Source organism: Phacochoerus africanus, chromosome 6 (genome assembly GCF_016906955.1).
Source record: "Phacochoerus africanus isolate WHEZ1 chromosome 6, ROS_Pafr_v1, whole genome shotgun sequence".
Taxonomy (NCBI): domain Eukaryota; kingdom Metazoa; phylum Chordata; class Mammalia; order Artiodactyla; family Suidae; genus Phacochoerus; species Phacochoerus africanus.
This window is the reverse complement of record NC_062549.1, coordinates 81,259,437-81,279,289: the sequence shown is the minus strand read 5'-3', so window position 1 is coordinate 81,279,289 and position 19,853 is coordinate 81,259,437. Positions and strand designations below refer to the sequence as shown.

The 19,853-nt window shown below is 33.5% G+C and overlaps 1 protein-coding gene across 2 annotated transcripts in view; it reads right to left on the bottom strand.

Annotated features, from left to right (window-relative positions):
• The window catches only part of KIFAP3 (kinesin associated protein 3), a 171,789-nt gene that overhangs the window by 84,186 nt on the left and 67,750 nt on the right, over positions 1-19,853 (bottom strand). For both annotated transcript variants that reach the window (XM_047783966.1, XM_047783965.1), the window contains exon 10: positions 13,629-13,791. In XM_047783966.1, coding sequence (XP_047639922.1) covers positions 13,629-13,791 — 163 coding nt within the window. The remainder of the gene's footprint in view (positions 1-13,628; positions 13,792-19,853) is intronic.

The following is a 19,853-nucleotide window of genomic DNA, read 5'->3' as shown; positions in this document are numbered from 1 at the left end:
TTTACTCGAAAAACCATTCTGGGTCTACTCACAGAATGTAGAAACATTTATATCTATCTAGAACACCTTAGAAAACTTAATTTATCTTCCACTGAAGAGAATATAGTCTAACACTTGGATTCATTTTGAAACGATGCATGTGAAATTGTGAAACCACCTTGACAATGTCCTACTGAATCTAAAAATCCTAATTTTTGTGCCATAGCCAATAAAATTAGTTTCAGCACAAACTGGCCATGCAAATTAGCAGACTCACAAGCCTCAAATTTAGAGGAATCAAAATTTACACAGTGGATGATCTGGATCAAGATTTAAATTATAGATCAAACTTTGATACTAATAATATTCTGTGTCATACATCATGTATCAATGGGCAGTGTGGCCCTGGTGATTAAAGGGTAACTTTTAACAAAGATGTCTGATAAGTTAGCTTTTTTAGTTAACTTGCACATAGATGTGTAAATTATATGTTAAAGTGCCTAATACAAGTTAAGCACTTGATGAACATTTGAGTATGAGTTTCATCTTCAGTCAATACAATTATAAATACTGAAAAGCTTTAGTAACATCTCTAGGGAATACCACTAATTCCTTAATTTCAGGGGAAACATCTTCATCTCTGGCCATAAATGAACTAAGGAGGTATCCCAAGGCATGGTAATTTCTGATGCTAGGTACAATATTATATGGACTTTTGAATACTTTAAAAGAACAGTATGCTAATCTAGGATGAAACCTGTCATTTCATCTATCTGAACAGTGCTTCTCAAACTATATGAGGTAGAGAGCCAGGTTTTTATTTTTCTTCCCAATGTGTCAAAGACCAGTACTTTTGTAAAGTATAATAAAAATGAAATTATAAGCAAATGGTACAGCAAAATTTTTATCTCTATATTCAGCAGACACTATTATTTACATTGTTGCAAGAATATAAGTGCTTATTCTCTCAATTTCTGGATTTATTCATTACAGACCAATAAGAGTTTATGAATACTTACTGGTCTGTGGACCACACTTTGAGTATCACCGTATTAGAAGACTCCTGTCCTGAATTATACAATTCACTAAGGAAAACTATATCATATAATGAAATTAAAGTCCTATTTCAATGTTTAAAACAAACTCTCTATAACCAGGTCTAAAAATAGTCAAAACTCATGAAGCAAGAAGACTTTTTTCTGTGCTCCTGACTTTTTTCATCAAGGAACCATTAGTCCCTTAAGAGTTCCCCTTCCTTTTCCTCCTCATCATAACTAACATTTGTACAAGGTTTTCTAATTATGAAATAAGTACACATTAATTCTCTCATTTATTTGCATAACAATACTATGAAATAAGTATTAAAAAAATACGAAATAAAAATACGAGGTTTTATTCTCGTATTTTCTAAAGGCAAGAGGATCACTGAAGATCAACTGTATTAAAAAAATACGAAATAAAAATACGAGGTTTTATTCTCGTATTTTCTAAAGGCAAGAGGATCACTGAAGATCAACTGACTTGCCTAGTATCAGCTAATGAAGAGTGAAGGGAAAGAAGACTCAAGCTCAGCTCTTTCGATGTTCATTCAAGTGTTCCTTTCATACATCAATCCATCAAACCACCCACCAAAAATTTCAAGAACTTGTAATATGCCAGGTATTGCTGTAAGCACTGAGAATACAGGAGTGAATAAAACTGATACAACTCTATATTTTCATGGAGTTTATAGTCTTTGGGGCCATTATAAGGACTTTGGGTCTCCCTCTGAGATAGGAAATCACTGGAAAAGTTTTGACCAGAGAAATGACATAATTTAACTTAAATTTTAATAAGGTCTGTTTGCTTCATTAAGAAACTGTGGGGAAATCATGGAAGCACAAGACCAGTTAGGATGTGACTATATTAAACCAGCAAAGACATGGCTAGGTCCAGGGTTGTAGCAGGTATATTTTAAAGATAGAGATACCTGACCCGACATGTAGAGTAGGAGGGAAAAACAGGAGTCAAGGATAACTTCCCCAAGTTTTGGTTAGTTGACTAAGAAAGAGGAGGTTGATATTTATGGAAATTTTAAAGACTATGAAAGTAAAGGTTTGGAAGGGAGGAGAGGCATAAGGAGAGCTAATTTTGAACATGTTAAATCTCAGATACTAATAAGGCATCCAACTGGTAATGTATGGAGTAAGGAAATCAAAGAAGAAGCTGAAATTATCCTTCTAATACTGAGGAGTCATCAGTATAGACAGAGTATTAAAAGTGAATGGATGAACCAGGGGGTTAAGTATATATAGAGAAAAAGTCTAAGGACTAAGCTCGGGGGGTTATTCTAATGCTTAGAGATTGGGGAGAGGAGATGGAAGCAGGAAGGAGACACATGGACTGCATACACGAAAGAAAATTAGAACAGTACTGTGTCCTGGAACATCAATGAAAAGAGTTAACAGAGGAGAAAACTATATTAAGTGCTGTTAATGAGTTAAATAATGAGTGCTGGGAATTGACTATCGAGTTTAGCAATGTGGAAGTCACTGGAACTCAACTAGAGTAGTGTGATGGTGTATGTGTATTTGCAGGGGTGTGTGAAAGCCTGATTGGAAAAGATTAAAAAGTGTGTGGAACAGTCAGGGATGGGGAGAAAGAGAGAAAGCAAGCTCAAAGAACAGAGAGAAAGGATATAAATGCATGGGGAAAAGGAAGAGAGAAACCAGAGACAAGAAATGAAGACAATTCCTTTTAGGCATTCTGTAATAATGGGAAGAAAAGAAATGGGACAAGAGCTGAAAGGTAAAAGTGTGAAGAGTCAAGAAGAATTTTTAATTAAGATGGATGAAATAATAGTATATTTGTATGTTAAAGGGAGTGATCAAATAGTGAGGGAAATGATGTGGGACAGAGGAGAGAACTGAAGGAGAAAGAATCCTGAATGGGCAAGAGGGAATGAGATGGGGGAAGGGAGTGTGGCCTTTGGTAAATGTGTTTAAGTTCATAATAATGGAAGAAAAACAGAGTACAGACACAAATGCAGGCATAATGGTAAGTGTGGCAATAGGAATGCTTCTACTTTCTCAGTGAAACAGGAAGCAAAAAAAGGTAATGAGCTGAGGATGAGGTGTTGGATTTTAGGACGAGAAGGCAGAGGGATGAAACCCTCACTTAAAAGAGTAGAATGACCAGATGAAGAAAATGTGGTATGACTGCTGTGCAGCCTTAAGGTCAAGTATTGATTAATTACCCAGAATATTCTGTATGCTGCTGTCCCTCTGTGCTCAGGGTCTTCCATCTCCATTTTCCTACATCATGTCACACATCCCCTTTACCCCTTCACAAAGCATCAAAGAAACTAGTAAAAATGATTCTTACTAAGATGTGAGTGGCTGAACACTCAGATGTCCAAAGGGCAAGGTAAGAAATATAACTAAATGTCTAATTAGAAAATAGGGATTATCCTAGGGGAATAAGAGTGTTTGGGTCTTACCTAGAAATCCAGAAAAAAAAAAATTAAGAAACTATATTTTGGCAAAAGTAAACGTATCTTCTAGGTAGATTTAACCTGCTAATTTGAGACATCTGGTGTATGCCAGGAGTGTTTGCATTTACTAGGAATTACAAGCTTTAAAAGAATGCTTTAATTCACTGGTTTTCAAAGTGTAGTCTGAGGACTCCTAAAGGGGATTCACAAAGTCCTACCATTTTTATAATAATACCAATATATTATTATTATACTATTAATTATTATATTATTTTCAGCTTTTTACTCATTATTTTATAAGCAGCTATATGCCATAATATATATGGTATATATGCATGATTTCACAACATATTGTTAAGGGAGCTATGAGAGCCAGCTGCTGTCTATTAAGGTGGACTGCAAAGAGATTTCTAAAAGTAAAATTATGTCCACTCCTCTCACTGATTTTTGTTTTGCTTTAGAACTGTTATTTTGCATAAAAATATTTATGTTAACATGTAGCAGGTTTGTTATTTTAAACATATAAAATTTTCTCAGTTTCACTTTTGAATACAATAAATATCCACAGGTATAACTCTCCATAAACAAAAGATCTCTGGGGGCCCTCAATTATTTTTAAGAGAGTAAAAAGGTCCTGAAACTAAGTTTGAAAACTGATGCTTTAGTCACTGTATGTAGAAACTTACAAAATAGCAAGTCTTGAAAGTGGTGACTGCCAATAACTTAGAGCTACCTAATCTGTCTAGCCATTAGGTTGGCTGTGCCTATTCTATTTTTATTTCAACAAATGCAAAAATTCATGTTTATAGGATAAGACTTAATATAATTTATAAGGTTTAATCCTCTTCAGTTTAAATTCCTTTGAAAAATCAAGTTAAAAATTGAAAGGCTGACATGAAAATTTAGAATATTACTCACATGTTTAAAATACACATCAATGTCATTTGCAAAGGGGAAAAAAACAGTGTAAATAAACTCGAAATTGTCCCAAAGAGTTCATCAGTGAAATATGGCAGTTTTTTAACAAAATTATTAAGTATGCACTCTGCAATATACCATTCTCTATGACATTTAAGCTTTATGCGCAAAGAACTAGGCTCATCCAAAGAACACATTTCAGCTGTATATTTATGTTTAGTTCTATACTAATATCATCCCAAGCACATCAAACAATACTCAGTGTATGAAACATCCAAGCCTTATGTAACAACTGAGATATGCAAAAACATTTGCCTAGTGCATCTGACAAAAAGCTAAGAAAATTTAGCTTTTTAAGTTACTTTTGAAACACTATCAGGGCATTTTCCAGGGAACTGAAGAATACACTATGACAAGGAATTTCCTTAACATCTCCCAACTCAGGATATTCTGACATAAGGAAGCACTCTTGAGACATATCAATGTCAAATGGTTTAAAGACTTATGACAAGGGAATATATATATTTTTAATGATCCGACTGCTAGGTGAGCCAGAAAATCTTTAAACCCTTTAAAAAAGTTAACTCGATATCATAGAAAACCTGAATAAATTATCTAACAATAACAAGCCAAATTTTGTAGGTCCAGTTTAATTTGCATATAATCACATTTGCTGACACCCTCTCCCAAATGATAACATAAAGTTACTAAATATAAGAAACGATGTGTCAAGTACAGAGATTAATAGAACTGAAAAGATTATAAACTGATACTGAACCAAGCAGATATAAATTTAAATTCCTTATGAAATCTTAGGAAAATAACATACCAAAAAATGAAATAAGAAATGAATATTTAAGAAAATAAAAACAAATAAATTTAGATATAAGTTTTTATAACCTTTAGACAATAAAGTTTTCCAAAGACCCAAATAAAATTTTTGAACTATTTTGGAAGAGAATGCCTTCTTTCTCTATGCCTAAGAAAAGATCAAAACTATTTAAGCAAATTAATTTCAGAGTAAGTTTAGAAAAAAAATTTTAAATCATGATTTCTAAAATTCCTTATTAATCTCTTATGTGTCCCAGATATCAAAGGAAAAAACTAAATTCAAAATTCCTAAACAAAATACTCACATGATAAAACAGAATTAATATAATTTTTGGTTCTGTTGAACTACATTTTTGCTTCTATTCAGAGCTTCACATAGCAAAAAAACTATATCACAACTTCTCCTTTACCTTTGATAATTATTCAATCACCAAACCTTCCTCAAGCACATTTTTTTCCCAAGTTATTCAAAAATTCTCAAAACAGCAGGGGTTGTAGTATAAATGTTTCAGGATGCAACAAGAGAAGGGGATTAAATATTCATATAGCACAGCTTTATTAGAGCCTGAAAGATTCATGATCCATCATACTCTAGTTAAAATAATCTATTATTAAGCATTATAATTTTTTTCAGTTATGGGGTCCCCAAATAATAATAAAACCTTAAAATCTGATAGCATTTCCAGCTGAAACACCAACCCTTAAAAATCACTACTGAAAACCTCTACCACATGTACAGCTCTACAAAAGTGCTTTTGAATTTTTTGCTTCTTCTAAAAATTAAGTAACTTCTATATATAAATGGGTAATTTTAAATTCAGTCATTTGCCTACTTGAACATATACGAACAATGAACTTACTCTAATGAAAAAGACAAACTGACTACTCATCCTATATACTGCCTGCTCTTTAGTTCCTTCTCTGAAACTACAGTGAAGAAAATGCACCTCAAATTCTTCAAACATTTGATTTACAGAAGGTTTTTATTCCCCTCTCAAAAAAAAAAAAAAAAGTCAATTCCATGGAATCATTCCCAAACTGACCAAAGAGTAACCTAGAATAATTTAGATTATCGCAAGACATCTATTGTTTAACACATTAAAAATCCAAAAGAGAGAGTGGTATTTCTGAAGATCTGAAGGGAAAGAAGTCCTGTTAGTCCCCCTAGTTCAGTTTTCTAACTCAACTCAGAGGACATAAAATCAATGATTAAGTCATAAATAGAATTTAAAAAGAATAGGAAAAAACAGAAAATATAGTGCATTGCATATAGAAATGTAAATATTGCTTTATGAACATTTAAAAGTTATATACATAAAACAAAATGTGCAACATATATCCAAAATATAATGTATATTAATATGCACACATGGTTATACATACATATACATCCATATATATATATATCACATACACATGTGAGAACTGGATGCAATGTAAAATATATCTTACTATAGACTTGTGTAAAAGATGTTTGAAAGGCACCGCTCTAGATGAATTATTTTCTATACCTTTAAAATCTATGCTCTCTATAATGCCAACTTGTATAAAATTATAGATAATAAAAATCAGAGATAATAAATATACCTTGAATTATTCAATTGAGAAGTTTAGTTCATTGTTTTAGAAGTTAATAATTTAATTTTCCACACAAATAACATATATTAGCAAAAATAAAAATGCCCATTAGTCACTTATCAGGACGTCATTTAGCATACATGAAATATAATTTCTTTGAATATATGAGAGCAAAATCAAGCAAAAATAGGCTCTTCGCAATCAAAAGAAACGTTACAAGGTCCATGCAATAAACATTACTGGGAAGAGATGCCTTCAGGCATTCATTTGGAATTCATTTTTAACAAAATATACATTTCAAATAAGTTCAGTTGTTGACATCCAAGACCACAGGAGATTAGAAATATATCATTAGAGAAAAGGAAAATTGCTGCCATGGAATTACTGCTGGTACAGAAGAAATGAGTATTGGCAGCCAAGGACAAGAGGGGAAAATGGACAAACTGTATATAAAAATTAAAAATACATGCATTCTGGGGCTATTTAGCAGGAGGAAATGTTTCTGCACACTAATATTTACAGCCCTACATAAAAAATTATCAGCACTTCACAAAAATTTATCTTTGGAGTTACATATTTGAAACAATGATAAAAAAAAAAATAGCAGAGATTTACATATATAGCATTTGAGCCCAGGTACTCTGGCTCCAAAGCCCATGGTTTTAACACTACCTTATACTGCTTCTCAATAAAAATTTAAATTATGTTTATGTATTAAAGTAAATTTAAGAAAATATTTAAGAAAAGAAAAATGTAATCAATTTTAAAATACAAAACAATTAAATACCCTTTAATGGTATAAGCCTGGAAAACTTACTTATCAAAAAAGACTGATTTCTGGATATCAGTTACTTGTGTCCTATGTATTTTTACAATAACTTCACATATTATTATATTCATTAGTATTTACTGCATTAACCCATTATTACCTATACACTGGAGATGAGAAAACTGACAAACAGGTTAAGTAATTTGTACAATATAACATAGCTAATAACCGATGAAGCTAACATTCAAAGTCATATAGCTGGCTCCAGAATTCTAACCTTTTTTTTTTTTGGCCACCCCCATGTCATGCAAAAGTTCCGGGGACAGGGATGGAACCTACACTGCTACAGTGACAATGCTGGACACTTAACCTGCTGTGCCACAGCAGAACTCCCAGAATTCTAGCTTTTAATTAACGTGCTCTGGGCTACTACAGTTGTGAGGTATACTACATACGGTTATTTACTATAATGTTTAAGATTATAAGTAATCCTGGAAACCTAGCTAAGATTCATAAAAATGTAAAAATACATTTCAGGATCATTAGGCTGCCTGTTCCTCAATATTCCATTTCTTCCAAATTTCTGCCTATCTCCTTAAAGATGCACATGGATATGCAATTCGCTTTATCAATGGAAATGAAAGCAAAAATGGTATTTGTTACTTCAAAGCGGAAGCCTTGAAGCTTGCAATTCTGCATTTTCTCCTTTCTCCCTTCCCTGGTGACACAGTGACCTAGAGGGAGGCTCTATTAGTTTTGGTCCTTGACCAATGCTAACATAGATCTGAACTTTCTACTTATTTATAATGGATATACATATGAGCAGAAAATAAAACTTTTTTGTATTTTAGGCTACTGAGATATTAGGGTTGTTTATTAATAATCATAGTATTATAGTATATTGTAATATAGTCAGTACGGTCTTCCTAAGATATTTAATAGAGAGGTTTTTCTGGAAAGTGATGGATTAAAGGGCCATTTTGGGGACATAATAAAATATAAATAATTGTAAAGTTTAAATGGTTATGTTCCAAATATTCATAATGAATCAGTTACTTGAAATATGGAATATTTTTTCCCATAGGCTCACCTTATAAAAGGGCTTAAAGAAGCTTATTTAACTCATAATTGAAATAGAATAGAAAACTATAAATCCATTAAATAATTAAATAAAAAGAATGTGAAATAAGTAAAGAGATGCAACTTGTAGGTATTCTGAATATTTGTAGACATTTTGAAGGCATTTTAGAGAACATTTTGTAAGCATTTTAGAGAAGCTGAAAGGTGCTGTTTTCTAGTATACTTTAATTTCTCTTCAATATGTACATTTTCTCTTTTCCTTGACCCTGCAATATCAGAAGACATTTTTTGTTTACTATGCATGCCTGTCATTGCTTTCATAGCTTGGAAGTGGAGTGTGAAGGAGGAACTAGAGAAACCTATCATGCAGAAAACATGAACATTTGAGGAAAAAAGAAAAAAGAAACTGCTTAAGCTCAAATTCAATGACTTGTGGCAAGGAAAGAGGGGGGGGAGAAGAAAAATATGACATACTGAATCTTTACCTGAACAGGACTGATTTTAGAGCCTACTAATTAGTCCTCAGACAGATGAAAAGTTTTCATGAGTTTATAAATGAATATTGGTTCCTCACATGGCAAAAGAGCCAAGCTGTAACCAGCTTCCTCACTGCTTTTAATAATTATTCAAATCACAATACCATTTTGTACTTTTCCCAATTTATTCTCCAAGAAAATTTTTGTGGCTATTTGTATGAGGAATGTTATTTAGCCACCACCTTCTACTTATCACAGAAAGATAAGCCAAGAAGTTACTAAGACAAGCTAACTATAATCGTCTCAACAGAATTATCTTGCTTTCAGTTTTTAGAGAAAGACAAAAACAGAGGTGGAAATTTTTAATATCATCTATTTCTACCCATGTAATGTAAAGTTATGATAATACTAGCTTTTTACTCTCCCTGTGTAGTAAAATTTAATGCCCTAGGAATTCATATATTTCAAAGAAAATAATGAAGCAATACAGATGCAAACTATTGCCCATGGAATGGATTTACAATGAGATCCTGTGTGTAGCACTGAGAACTATGCCTAGATACTTACAATGCAGCATGACAATGGGAAAAAAAATTATGTATACATGTATGTGTAACTGAGGCCCCATGCTGTACAGTGGGAAAAAAAAAGTGTGTTGGGGGAAATAACAATAAAAAATAAATAAAAAATAATACTTTGAAAGAATGAGTTAAAGGGAAGTAAAAAGTTTTCAGTTGCTTCCTAGTCAAAGCTTCCTCATGAAGATTCCAAAAACATCACTGCTTCTCAGGAAACAGCCTAAACTTAACGTGTTTTTTAGGTATTTGTTGATAATAATCATATTTCTCTGTTATATCTCATTTAATGGTTTCCTCTTTCTGGTTCTATTCACCCATTGGACAAGTTTTTCTTTTTTAACTCCTATCTCTCCTGAGCTCTAGACCTATGTTTCTATCCACTCACTGAACATCTTTGTCCACAGTGTCTCCAACAAGTCTGAGACCAGTCCATAATTGACTCCCTCAAACCACTTACTTTTCACTTCTCTATTTCTGTTACTGGTAGTACCATTCTTTAAAATTTTTTTTCTATTTTTTTTTTGGTCTTTTTGTTGTTGTTGTTGTTGTTGTTGCTATTTCTTGGGCCGCTCCCACGGCATATGGAGGTTCCCAGGCCAGGGGTCTAATTGGAGCTGTAGCCACCGGCCTACACCAGAGCCACAGCACCGCAGGATCCGAGCCGTGTCTGCAACCTACACCACAGCTCACGGCAACGCCGGATCATTAACCCACTGAGCAAGGGCAGGGACCGAACCCGCAACCTCATGGTTCCTAGTCGGATTCGTTAACCACTGCGCCACGACGGGAACTCCCTTTTTTTCTAATTTTTATTAAAGTATAGTTGATTTACAATGTGCTGATTTCTGCTAAACAGCATAGTGACCCAGTCATATTATATATACATACATATACATACACACACACACATATATATACACACACGTTCTTTTTCTCGTATTATCATCCTTCATGTTCTATCCCAAGAGATCGGATATAGTTCCCTGTGCTATACAGTAGGACCTCAATGCTTATGCATTCTAAATATAATAGTTTGCATCTGCCAACCCCAAACTCCCCATCCATCCTAACAGTCACTGAGTTTTTATGAATTCTTTATCATTATCCATATCCAAACAGCAGCCATGTCATAGTAAGTCTACCTATGATATATCACTTTTGTCCTTTCCTTTTGTCTCATACCTGATCTATCACTTCTTCCCTAATTGAGGTTTTCTTTACTTCTTGTCTTGCTTCTAAAACAGACTATTGTTTTCATCTTTAGACTGTAATTTTAGTGCACCCAACAGAATGATGTCAGGTAAATTTCCCTAGAGCAGTACTCTGATTAGTATCAGCTCAAAAACCTGCAACGATTCCTATCATCAACTATATTAAGTATAACTTTTAGCATATCCTTAAAATTCATAATACTACATAAGAGTATGAACCCATATTTTCAAACTTATCTCTTATTATTTTTTTAGTTGTTGTTCCTCACACTGGCTTAGCACTATCTATGTCTTAGGTAATGTTGATTATCTTATCTGAAATACTTTCTACATCTACCATTCTTCCTTCCTTTGCAAATATCATCTTAAAATTAAAATGATGAATCTGTCAATGACCATCTCAAATGGTGCTTTTTCTATAAAGCACCAATATGAGAATATTCTCTCTTTTGAATTTCAATATATCTACAAATTGAAAAATATTTCTCTATATTGCTTAGCATTATGCTCTGACATAGCAGACTAGCAAAATTTGACTGACTTAAATTGAATCAAACTGCATGCACATCACAGGTAGGTAAAAATAAGTAAGCTACTTTGTTTCTTAAACGCAATTTAATATCTAAAAGGACATCTGTGCTCAGAGAAAGGTAAGTCAGCCATCCTTACAGAATGTCCACTTTACATTAAATCACGACAGTGATGATGATGTTAAGAAAAATGATTATAGCTAACATCTATTGAGAAAACACTATATGTCAGGTACTATTCTAAACATCTTGCATGTAATGCCCCCACAAAATCCTCAAAAAAACTTTAAGTTGGTTATAATTCTTGTCCTCATTTGGGAGATGAGGAACCTGAATTAGAATTTAGGAAACTTGCCCATGTGACATGTTTAGAAGTAAAAAGAGTAAGAATTCTAACAGGACAGTCTGACTCCAGAAATGAACTCTGGAAGAGATGAAAGAAATATTTTTTTTGTGTGTTAAATGTTATATCTTATATGCCAAAATTTACTATTTGTTAACAATATATGAAATGGGTATCCTATGAGTAATTTCTCCAAAATCTCTTTTAAATCATTTGTTTCATAAAAGTAGGTGACTAGATATCAAACAAACCAAACAGACTATGAATTCTTTCAGGATAAGGGCTTCAACTTATTCATCTTCATACACTAAGAATGTGACCTAGTATTTGATATATAATTCTGCCAGATTTATGATAATAAAGGGTCACATAAATTAAATTGAAGGCCTACCAATTTTACTTAAAAAATTTTTCCCTCTCCTTGCTAAATGTTTGTATTGCTTTGGTTCCCAAAAGGATTTTGGAAGTACTCATAGAGTTTCTTCTAAAATGCATAACAAAATCCTGTGCAATATTCATTGACTGGCCAATGGATCAAAGTTCTTAGACTGACTAATAAAGATTTTCCTATTCTGAGAATAAAAAGTAAGAAATAAATTTCATTAAAGCTTTTTTTTTATTTGAGGGGACTTAGGAACTGGATTTTTAAATTATAGTTCTGCCTATCTACTTAATCACACCTGACTTAACATAATTATACATGGTAGTATATTATAGCAGTTAAGAAATCCAACTCTGACAGCAGGTATACCTGAGTTTGAATTTCAGTTCTGCCTTTCATCCAACTGTATAATCCTGGGTAAAGATCTCAGATGGGGATTCCACAAGATAATGTATATAAAGCACACAGCAAAATAACTGGCACAGCAAACGTTCAATGAATTTTACTACTAGTATTATAAAAAATTATGATGTCAATGAGAGGTTAGATTTATAGATGTTAGATAGCTAAGAATAAACTTAATTTTAAATCATTATAACTATTCCACTGCTTAAAAATATCTGAATACATGGAGAAAGCTACAAAAAAAGGATGCAAAACTGTAGTTGATAAAAAAAGAAAGTCTTAAAAGATGAGAAAAATTTGTTTTCTGGTTAAGAAAAGCCAACGGCGTTTCAAATGTAAGAAAAAATTAGGTGGACAGGCATTCAGGCATAAAAGAGCTTGTTTAGGGAACCATAAGGGGCTCTGTGTGGAAATGGTATAAAATATAGGTTGGGGGTAGCAGGTGACTATAAAGACAGACATTTAACAGATTGAAAGGGGCTTTTATTTAATACTCTGTTAAGAAGCATTATATGTGAGAAGCATTACGCATGAGCACAGAAGAGTTAACCCTTAAATCCATCCTTGCCACACAGATATCTTGTGAACAGCTAAATGAAAAATAATGTATAAACTGAATCCTCCAATACAATGTTTTCTAAATGATGCTATATAAAATGGCCTTTTCTACTTAATGACAAAAGGTTCCATAAATTTGTGTATTGGTAAGGAGTATTTTAAAGGTATGGCAGAATATAAGAACTTATATGACATTTTTTTTAAAAAAATACTGAAGAGAGAATAATTTTTCCTTCTTGCTCTCATGGTAGTATTACTATATTTTCACTTTGGTTTCACTTTCACACAGGTAAATGAAGTCAAATAGCTAAAAGTTTCTATTCTATTTCATGCTATACTTCCATAGAAATTCTAGCATGTGTCATTTTTCATTCATTGTGCTTATTTTATTATTAAGTACCCATCAAAGAACATATGCAGAATGATTTTTTTTCAGCAGACTTTTCAATATAGAGCTAAATTTTTCAATGACCTTGGAAATTCCAAGCAACACAGTCATTAATTTTTAAAAAACATACCTAACAGTGCAGTGAGTTTGGGAAGCAGTCCAACTTGTACCATCTTATTCCTCAGTCCTGTGTCAAAGGATAGGTTTAGTAAAAGTCGGAGGGTGATATTCAGCAGATCTTCATGTTCACAAGGTATCATTTTTACTAGTTTTTCAACAATATCCATTTCCACCTATGTAAAATAATAGTACAAATACAGTGAAGCTCTGTTGTAAAATAAGACAAAAAATACTGCAAAGAATTATTTTTTCATTGGTTTTACTCTCATCTATATTTATTTTATAAATAACTATGTGTTAATTTATTTACTCATGTTTTAATCTGTAAACTTCTCTGAGAATAAACTTTTGAGGAAAATATGTATATATTTCCAGTTTGTCCCTTTGTTTCCTCACTTCATAGCATCAACTGGAAGACAAATTACATCCAGTTCTTGAAAGCACATTATTGAGTCCACCTACTAAGTGCCAGGCCCTGTCTTAAATTAAACAAGATTTTGCTTTGGCCTTCAAGGATTCCAATCTAAAAACAGAGCAGATAAATAGAACAAATAATTAAAATACAATGTGATAAAAGTAGAATGCACAGAGCATTCTGGAAACAACATGGAAGGAACTACTAAACTATCCAGAAGAACACAAAAGACTAAATTAGAAACAAAGTTTTAAACAATGTATAATATCTGCTCTTTGGTAAGGACAATGGTAATCCAGGTAAAAGAGAAAACCAGTGGATAGGACCTAGATATAAGTGTTTGTTTGAGGCACTGCAAGTGCTTGATACAACCACAGTATAAAGTATATACTGGGGAGTGGCAGGAGCCTATATAGGCAGGCATTGAACAGATCATGAAAAGCTTTTAATGTTCTGCTAAGAAGTATGACATTATTCTTTAGGCAAGAGAATATCAAATGCTTTTAAGTCCAGTCAGTGATCAGACTAGCAGCATAAAGATAAATATATCTTTCTATATCTATATATCTACTTACCTATCTTTCTACACACATGCACACACAGATGCTTACATACAAACATACACAAAAAGATACAAAGGAAGGAATAAAGGATGTTGTGTAGTATAGACTAGAATAGGTAGAGATTGTCAGCAGAATATATATTAGATAGGTGAGATGTCATTAGGTCTGAATCAAAGAAAGGAAAAAGAGGTTGAAGAGGAAAGAATAATTTGAGAGGTATTTAGAAGACATGATCAAAGAATTTGAATAAGAAGTGAAAAGAAAGTTTTGAAGGTGACTTTCAAGCTTTTGGCTTGGTCAATGTGTTGAGGATCACCAAGACTACCCCAGATCCTGTGATTTGCTCACAGGACTCAGCATATACTCATATTCATGATTATGACCTATTAAAATAAAAGGATGCAAAGTAAAATCAGAAAAGGGAAAAGGCACATGGAGGCTAAGTCCAAAGAAACCAGTTATAAGCTTTCTAGAACTCTCTCCTCATAGAATCACACAGAACATGCTCTATCACTGAATTGAGACTAAAACTCAGTGCCCAAGGTTTTTATTGGGGGCTGGTCACATGGGAGAACCTCCTTTTCAATTAAGGAACAGTGTGAACACTTGAAATCCAAGTTTCGAGACCCCAGCTAAGGGCCAATCTTGAGAAAAGGCCTACAGAAAAGCAATCTTGGGTCCCTTTTCTACACAGTCAATAAGGTGGAAATAAGTGCCATTAAATAAGATCTTTAAATTGAAAAACAGGTATAGGATAAGGAGGGTAAAAAATTATTTTAATTTTTGTCATGTTTAATTTGAGGTTATATTCAGTGGATATCTGGAAATCTTAAAAAATCAAAAGAGAAGCTGGGCTATGAGTAATAGTTTAAACTTAGAACAGGAGTCAGCAAACTATGGCTAGTGGATATAATCTGGCCTGCTATCTGTTTTCATACAACCCAGGAGCTGAAAATGGTTTCTGACTTTCATATTTTTACTTTTTTTGGTCCTTTGTCTGTATTTAGGGCCACCCGCAGCACGTGGAGGTTCCCAGGCTAGGGGTCTAATCAGCTGTAGCTGCTGGCCTTCGCCAGAGCCACAGCAACTCAGGATCCAAGACACGTCTACGACCTACACCACAGCTCATGGCAATGCCAGATCCTTAACCCACTGAGCGAGGCCAGGGATCGAACCCGCAACCTCATGGTACCTAGTTGGATTCATTTCTGCTACGCCACAATGGGAACTCCCTCAAACTTCATTTTAGGATATAAAAATCTGGAAAGGATGTGGTTCCCACTCTAACTGTAAGAAAATATAAAATGTAACTTTAAAAACAAACCAAAAAACCATCAAAGAGCTGAAGTTGTAGGGAAATTAATTAGCTTGAAATATAAGGAAAAAAGGCACCCCCAAGGAGATAAGGGTCATAAGCACTGGGGCAGAGCAATGGAGAAGAGCAGCTAACAAAAAAATAGGTAGGAAGATTGCACAAAATCTTTTTAAAAAATTGCTAAGAGCCAAACATGAAGTAGACTGAGACTACAGAGCTCTGAAGCGACAGATGCTCAGGGAGTTTGCAACCACTTACAAGCTGTTTTCCCAGGACCTTACAGAAGGTCACAAGAAAAACTGGGGTTAGGACAGGAGATAAAACTTCCCTCAGTGGCACAGGCCTGGGGTAGGTGCACAGCTTCTACTGGGGAGAAGGCATCACATCCTGTCTAGATCTCTTTGTCCTATTTCCTCATAAAAATAAATAAATAAAGAAAAAGGACTCAAGCTTCTTGGGGAAGTATGGCAAATCCTGTCATATCTGAGACATGGGTGAAGACCCATTGTAATGGGGGGAAGGAAACAGAAAATAAAAATCTTGAAAGGAGTTAACAATATGACTTAAGAAGCCGCATTGCTGAAAATCATGGACATAGGACAAACCTAAGACTAGCCTGAAACTAAGTTAGAACAATGGAAAAAGTCTCCTTTCTTTCCCTCTCCCTACCCCTGGCACCAGATTAGCAAAAGCAAAGTGAAAAATAGCAGTATATTACTGGGGGAAGAGTTAAAATGAAGGAAAAAATCCTCTTTAAGGCACAAGCACACTAGGATAGCCTGAAGAAGAGGACAGCACGTGAATACTGAGAAAATTCACCTGACAACCAACACTCCACCAAAGATAAAGTAATGCTAGATGAATTTGAAGCTGACGGTGCCTGGAGGGTAATCCAACACAGATGAACTCCTGACAAAAATGACTTAAATCCCCACATTAAGGCCCAAAAAGAGGTCTATTTCCAGACATAAATAGTGTTTATCTTATGCTCTACTAATCTAAATATAGTATCTAGCTTTCAACAAAAAAAATTATGATACATTAAAGAGCAAGAAAATAACTCAGTGATAAGAGATAAGGCAATCACCAAAAACAGACTCAAATATGACTTGCCTAGTTATCAGAAAATTTAAAATAAAAATGATTAATATGTTAATAGCTCTACTGGAAAGTATGAAAAACACAAGTTGACAGAGAATGCCACAGCAAAAATGACATTTAAATTTTAAGACACATACACTCAACACTCAAAATACAGAAATGAAGAAAAGCTTCAAAGGGCTAATAGCCTTTAAATAGCTAAAGCCAAAATAAGTAAATCCAGAGGTAGGGCAATAGAAATGTCCCAAACAGAACCCTACTCCCACCACATACACTAAAAAAGAAAAAAAAAAGAAAGAAAGAAAGAAAGAAAAATGAAAAGAACAAAATACAGCAACACAGCATCTAAGAACCACGACACAATTATCAAATGGACTAACACATGTAATTGGAACACAGCAGAAGGGAGGCAGAAAGAGACAAAAGCAGTAGTTAAAAAGATAATGGCTAAAGATTTTCTAAGAACAATGAAGGACATCAAACCACAGATATAAACTCAGAGAACCCCAAGTAGAATAGTAGAATACAAGACGCATACATACACACCTAGATATATTCAAACTGCTGAAAAATGAAAAGTAAAAGCAAAGATAAAATCATACAGTCAAGCAGAAAATAAAAAACTCATTATATAAAGAGGACAAAAGAGGTATGACATCAATCTTTTTATCAATAACTACGCAACGCTGAAAACAGTGCAATGATATTTATAAAGTAGGTCAATCCAGAATTTTGTATTCAGTGAAAACAGCTTCCAAAAATCAAACATGGAACCAAAAGCTGGTTCTTTGAAAATATCAATAATATTGATAAACCACTAACCTATTAAAAAAGGGAAAAGAGGAAAACACCAAACTACCAACATCATAATGAAAAAGAAAAAAATCACTTGAGACCCTCAGATTCTGAACATATAAGAAGGAAAAAAGTACAAAAAACTTTATGCCTAAACATTAGACAACACTGATAAAAAATGGAAAAATTATTTGAAAGACAAAAGCTGGAAAGCTACCACTCAAAAAGAAATAGATAACCTGAATAGTCTTATAGGTATTAAAGAAAGTCAAAGAAAGAAAACTCTATGTCCAGATAACTTTTTTTACTGGTAAATTCTACTAAATAGAAATAATAGCAATTCTACAAAAACCCTTTTGAAAAACTTTAAGATGGAACGTTTCCCAACTTACTCTATAAGGTTAGATTTACCCTAATAACAAAACCAGACCAAGATGTTGTAAGAAAACAAAACTATAAACTACTAATCTTTCATAACCATAGACAAAATATCTTCAACAATATATTAGCTAATCAAATCTAGCAATATATAAAAAAGCAATATATATCAAGACCAAGTGGTGTTTAACTACTAAATGCAAGAATGGCTCAACATCTGAAAGGCAAACACCACCATTCACAATTACCAACAATCTAAAGAAGAAACATCATGTTATTATCTCAATTGACAGAGAAAAGGCATTTGACAAAAATCCAACACCCGTTCATAATAAAAAGTCTCAACACAGGAGGACTAAAGCAGAACTTAATTCAACTGATAAGAGTATCTACAAAAAAACCTAAAATAGCAAATAGTAAAAGACATTGTTTTCCTCCTAAAACCAGTAACAAGGCAGGGATGTCAAGTCACACATTCCTCATCATACTGGAGGCCTAGCAGGCATAATAAGACCAAGAAAAAAAAATGCAAAAGAAAAGAAATAAAAGGAATTCAGCAAAGAATAGACTAAATAAAAACTGTCTTAAAAAAATACTTTCGGAGTTCCCATCATGGCGCAGTGGTTAACGAATCCGACTAGGAACCATGAAGTTGCAGGTTCGGTCCCTAACCTTGCTCAATGGGTTAACGATCCGGCGTTGCCATGAGCTGTGGTGTAGGTTGCAGATGTGGCTCCGATCCCGTGTTGCTGTGGCTCTGGCGTAGGCCGGTGGCTACAGCTCTGATTGGACTCCTAGCCTGGGAACATTCATGTGCCGCGGGAGCGGCCCAAGAAATGGCAAAAAGACAAAAAAAAAATACTTTCTATTTACAGATGACATAATTGTCTACTTATACAATCCCCAAGAATCTACAAAAATAGTAAAAAATAAGTTTAGCAAGCTCACAGGACATAAGGTTAATATACAAAATTCAACTGTATATCTATATACTATAAATCAACAATAGGAAACTGAAAGTTTCTTTTAAAAATTACTATTATAATGGTAAAACATTCAGTTATAAATCTAACAAAGTATGTGCAAAATATGCATGCTTAAAACTAAAAAATGATGAAAAACCTACATAAGTGGAGAGTTATACCATGTTCATGAATTGGAAACTCCAAAATGGCTAATATCTTGTATCCTGCCAACAGATTCAATGCAATCTCAATCAAGATTCTAGGATTTTTAAAACAGAAATAGACAAGTTGACTCTAAATATATATGAAAAGATAATTTGAAATAGCCAGTATGATTCTGCAAAACAGCTACATTTGAAGACTCACAGTACCTGATTTAAAGACTTATTATAAAGCTACAGTAGTCAAGACAAAAATGTATCAGCAAGAGCACAGAAACATAGGATCAATGGAGAGTCCCAAAATAAAACATACACATACACAGCTAACTGATTTTCAACAATGGTATGAAGGCAACTTCAATATAGTGCAAAGGCACTTCAGTAGAGAAAGGACAGTCTCTTCAACAAATGGTGCAGGAACAATTGAACATCTATGTTCAAAACATGGATATTAATCCATACATTTGCACCATATGCAAAATTAACTAAAAACGGACAGATCACAGACTACAACAAAAACGACATCAACACAAACCCTCTAA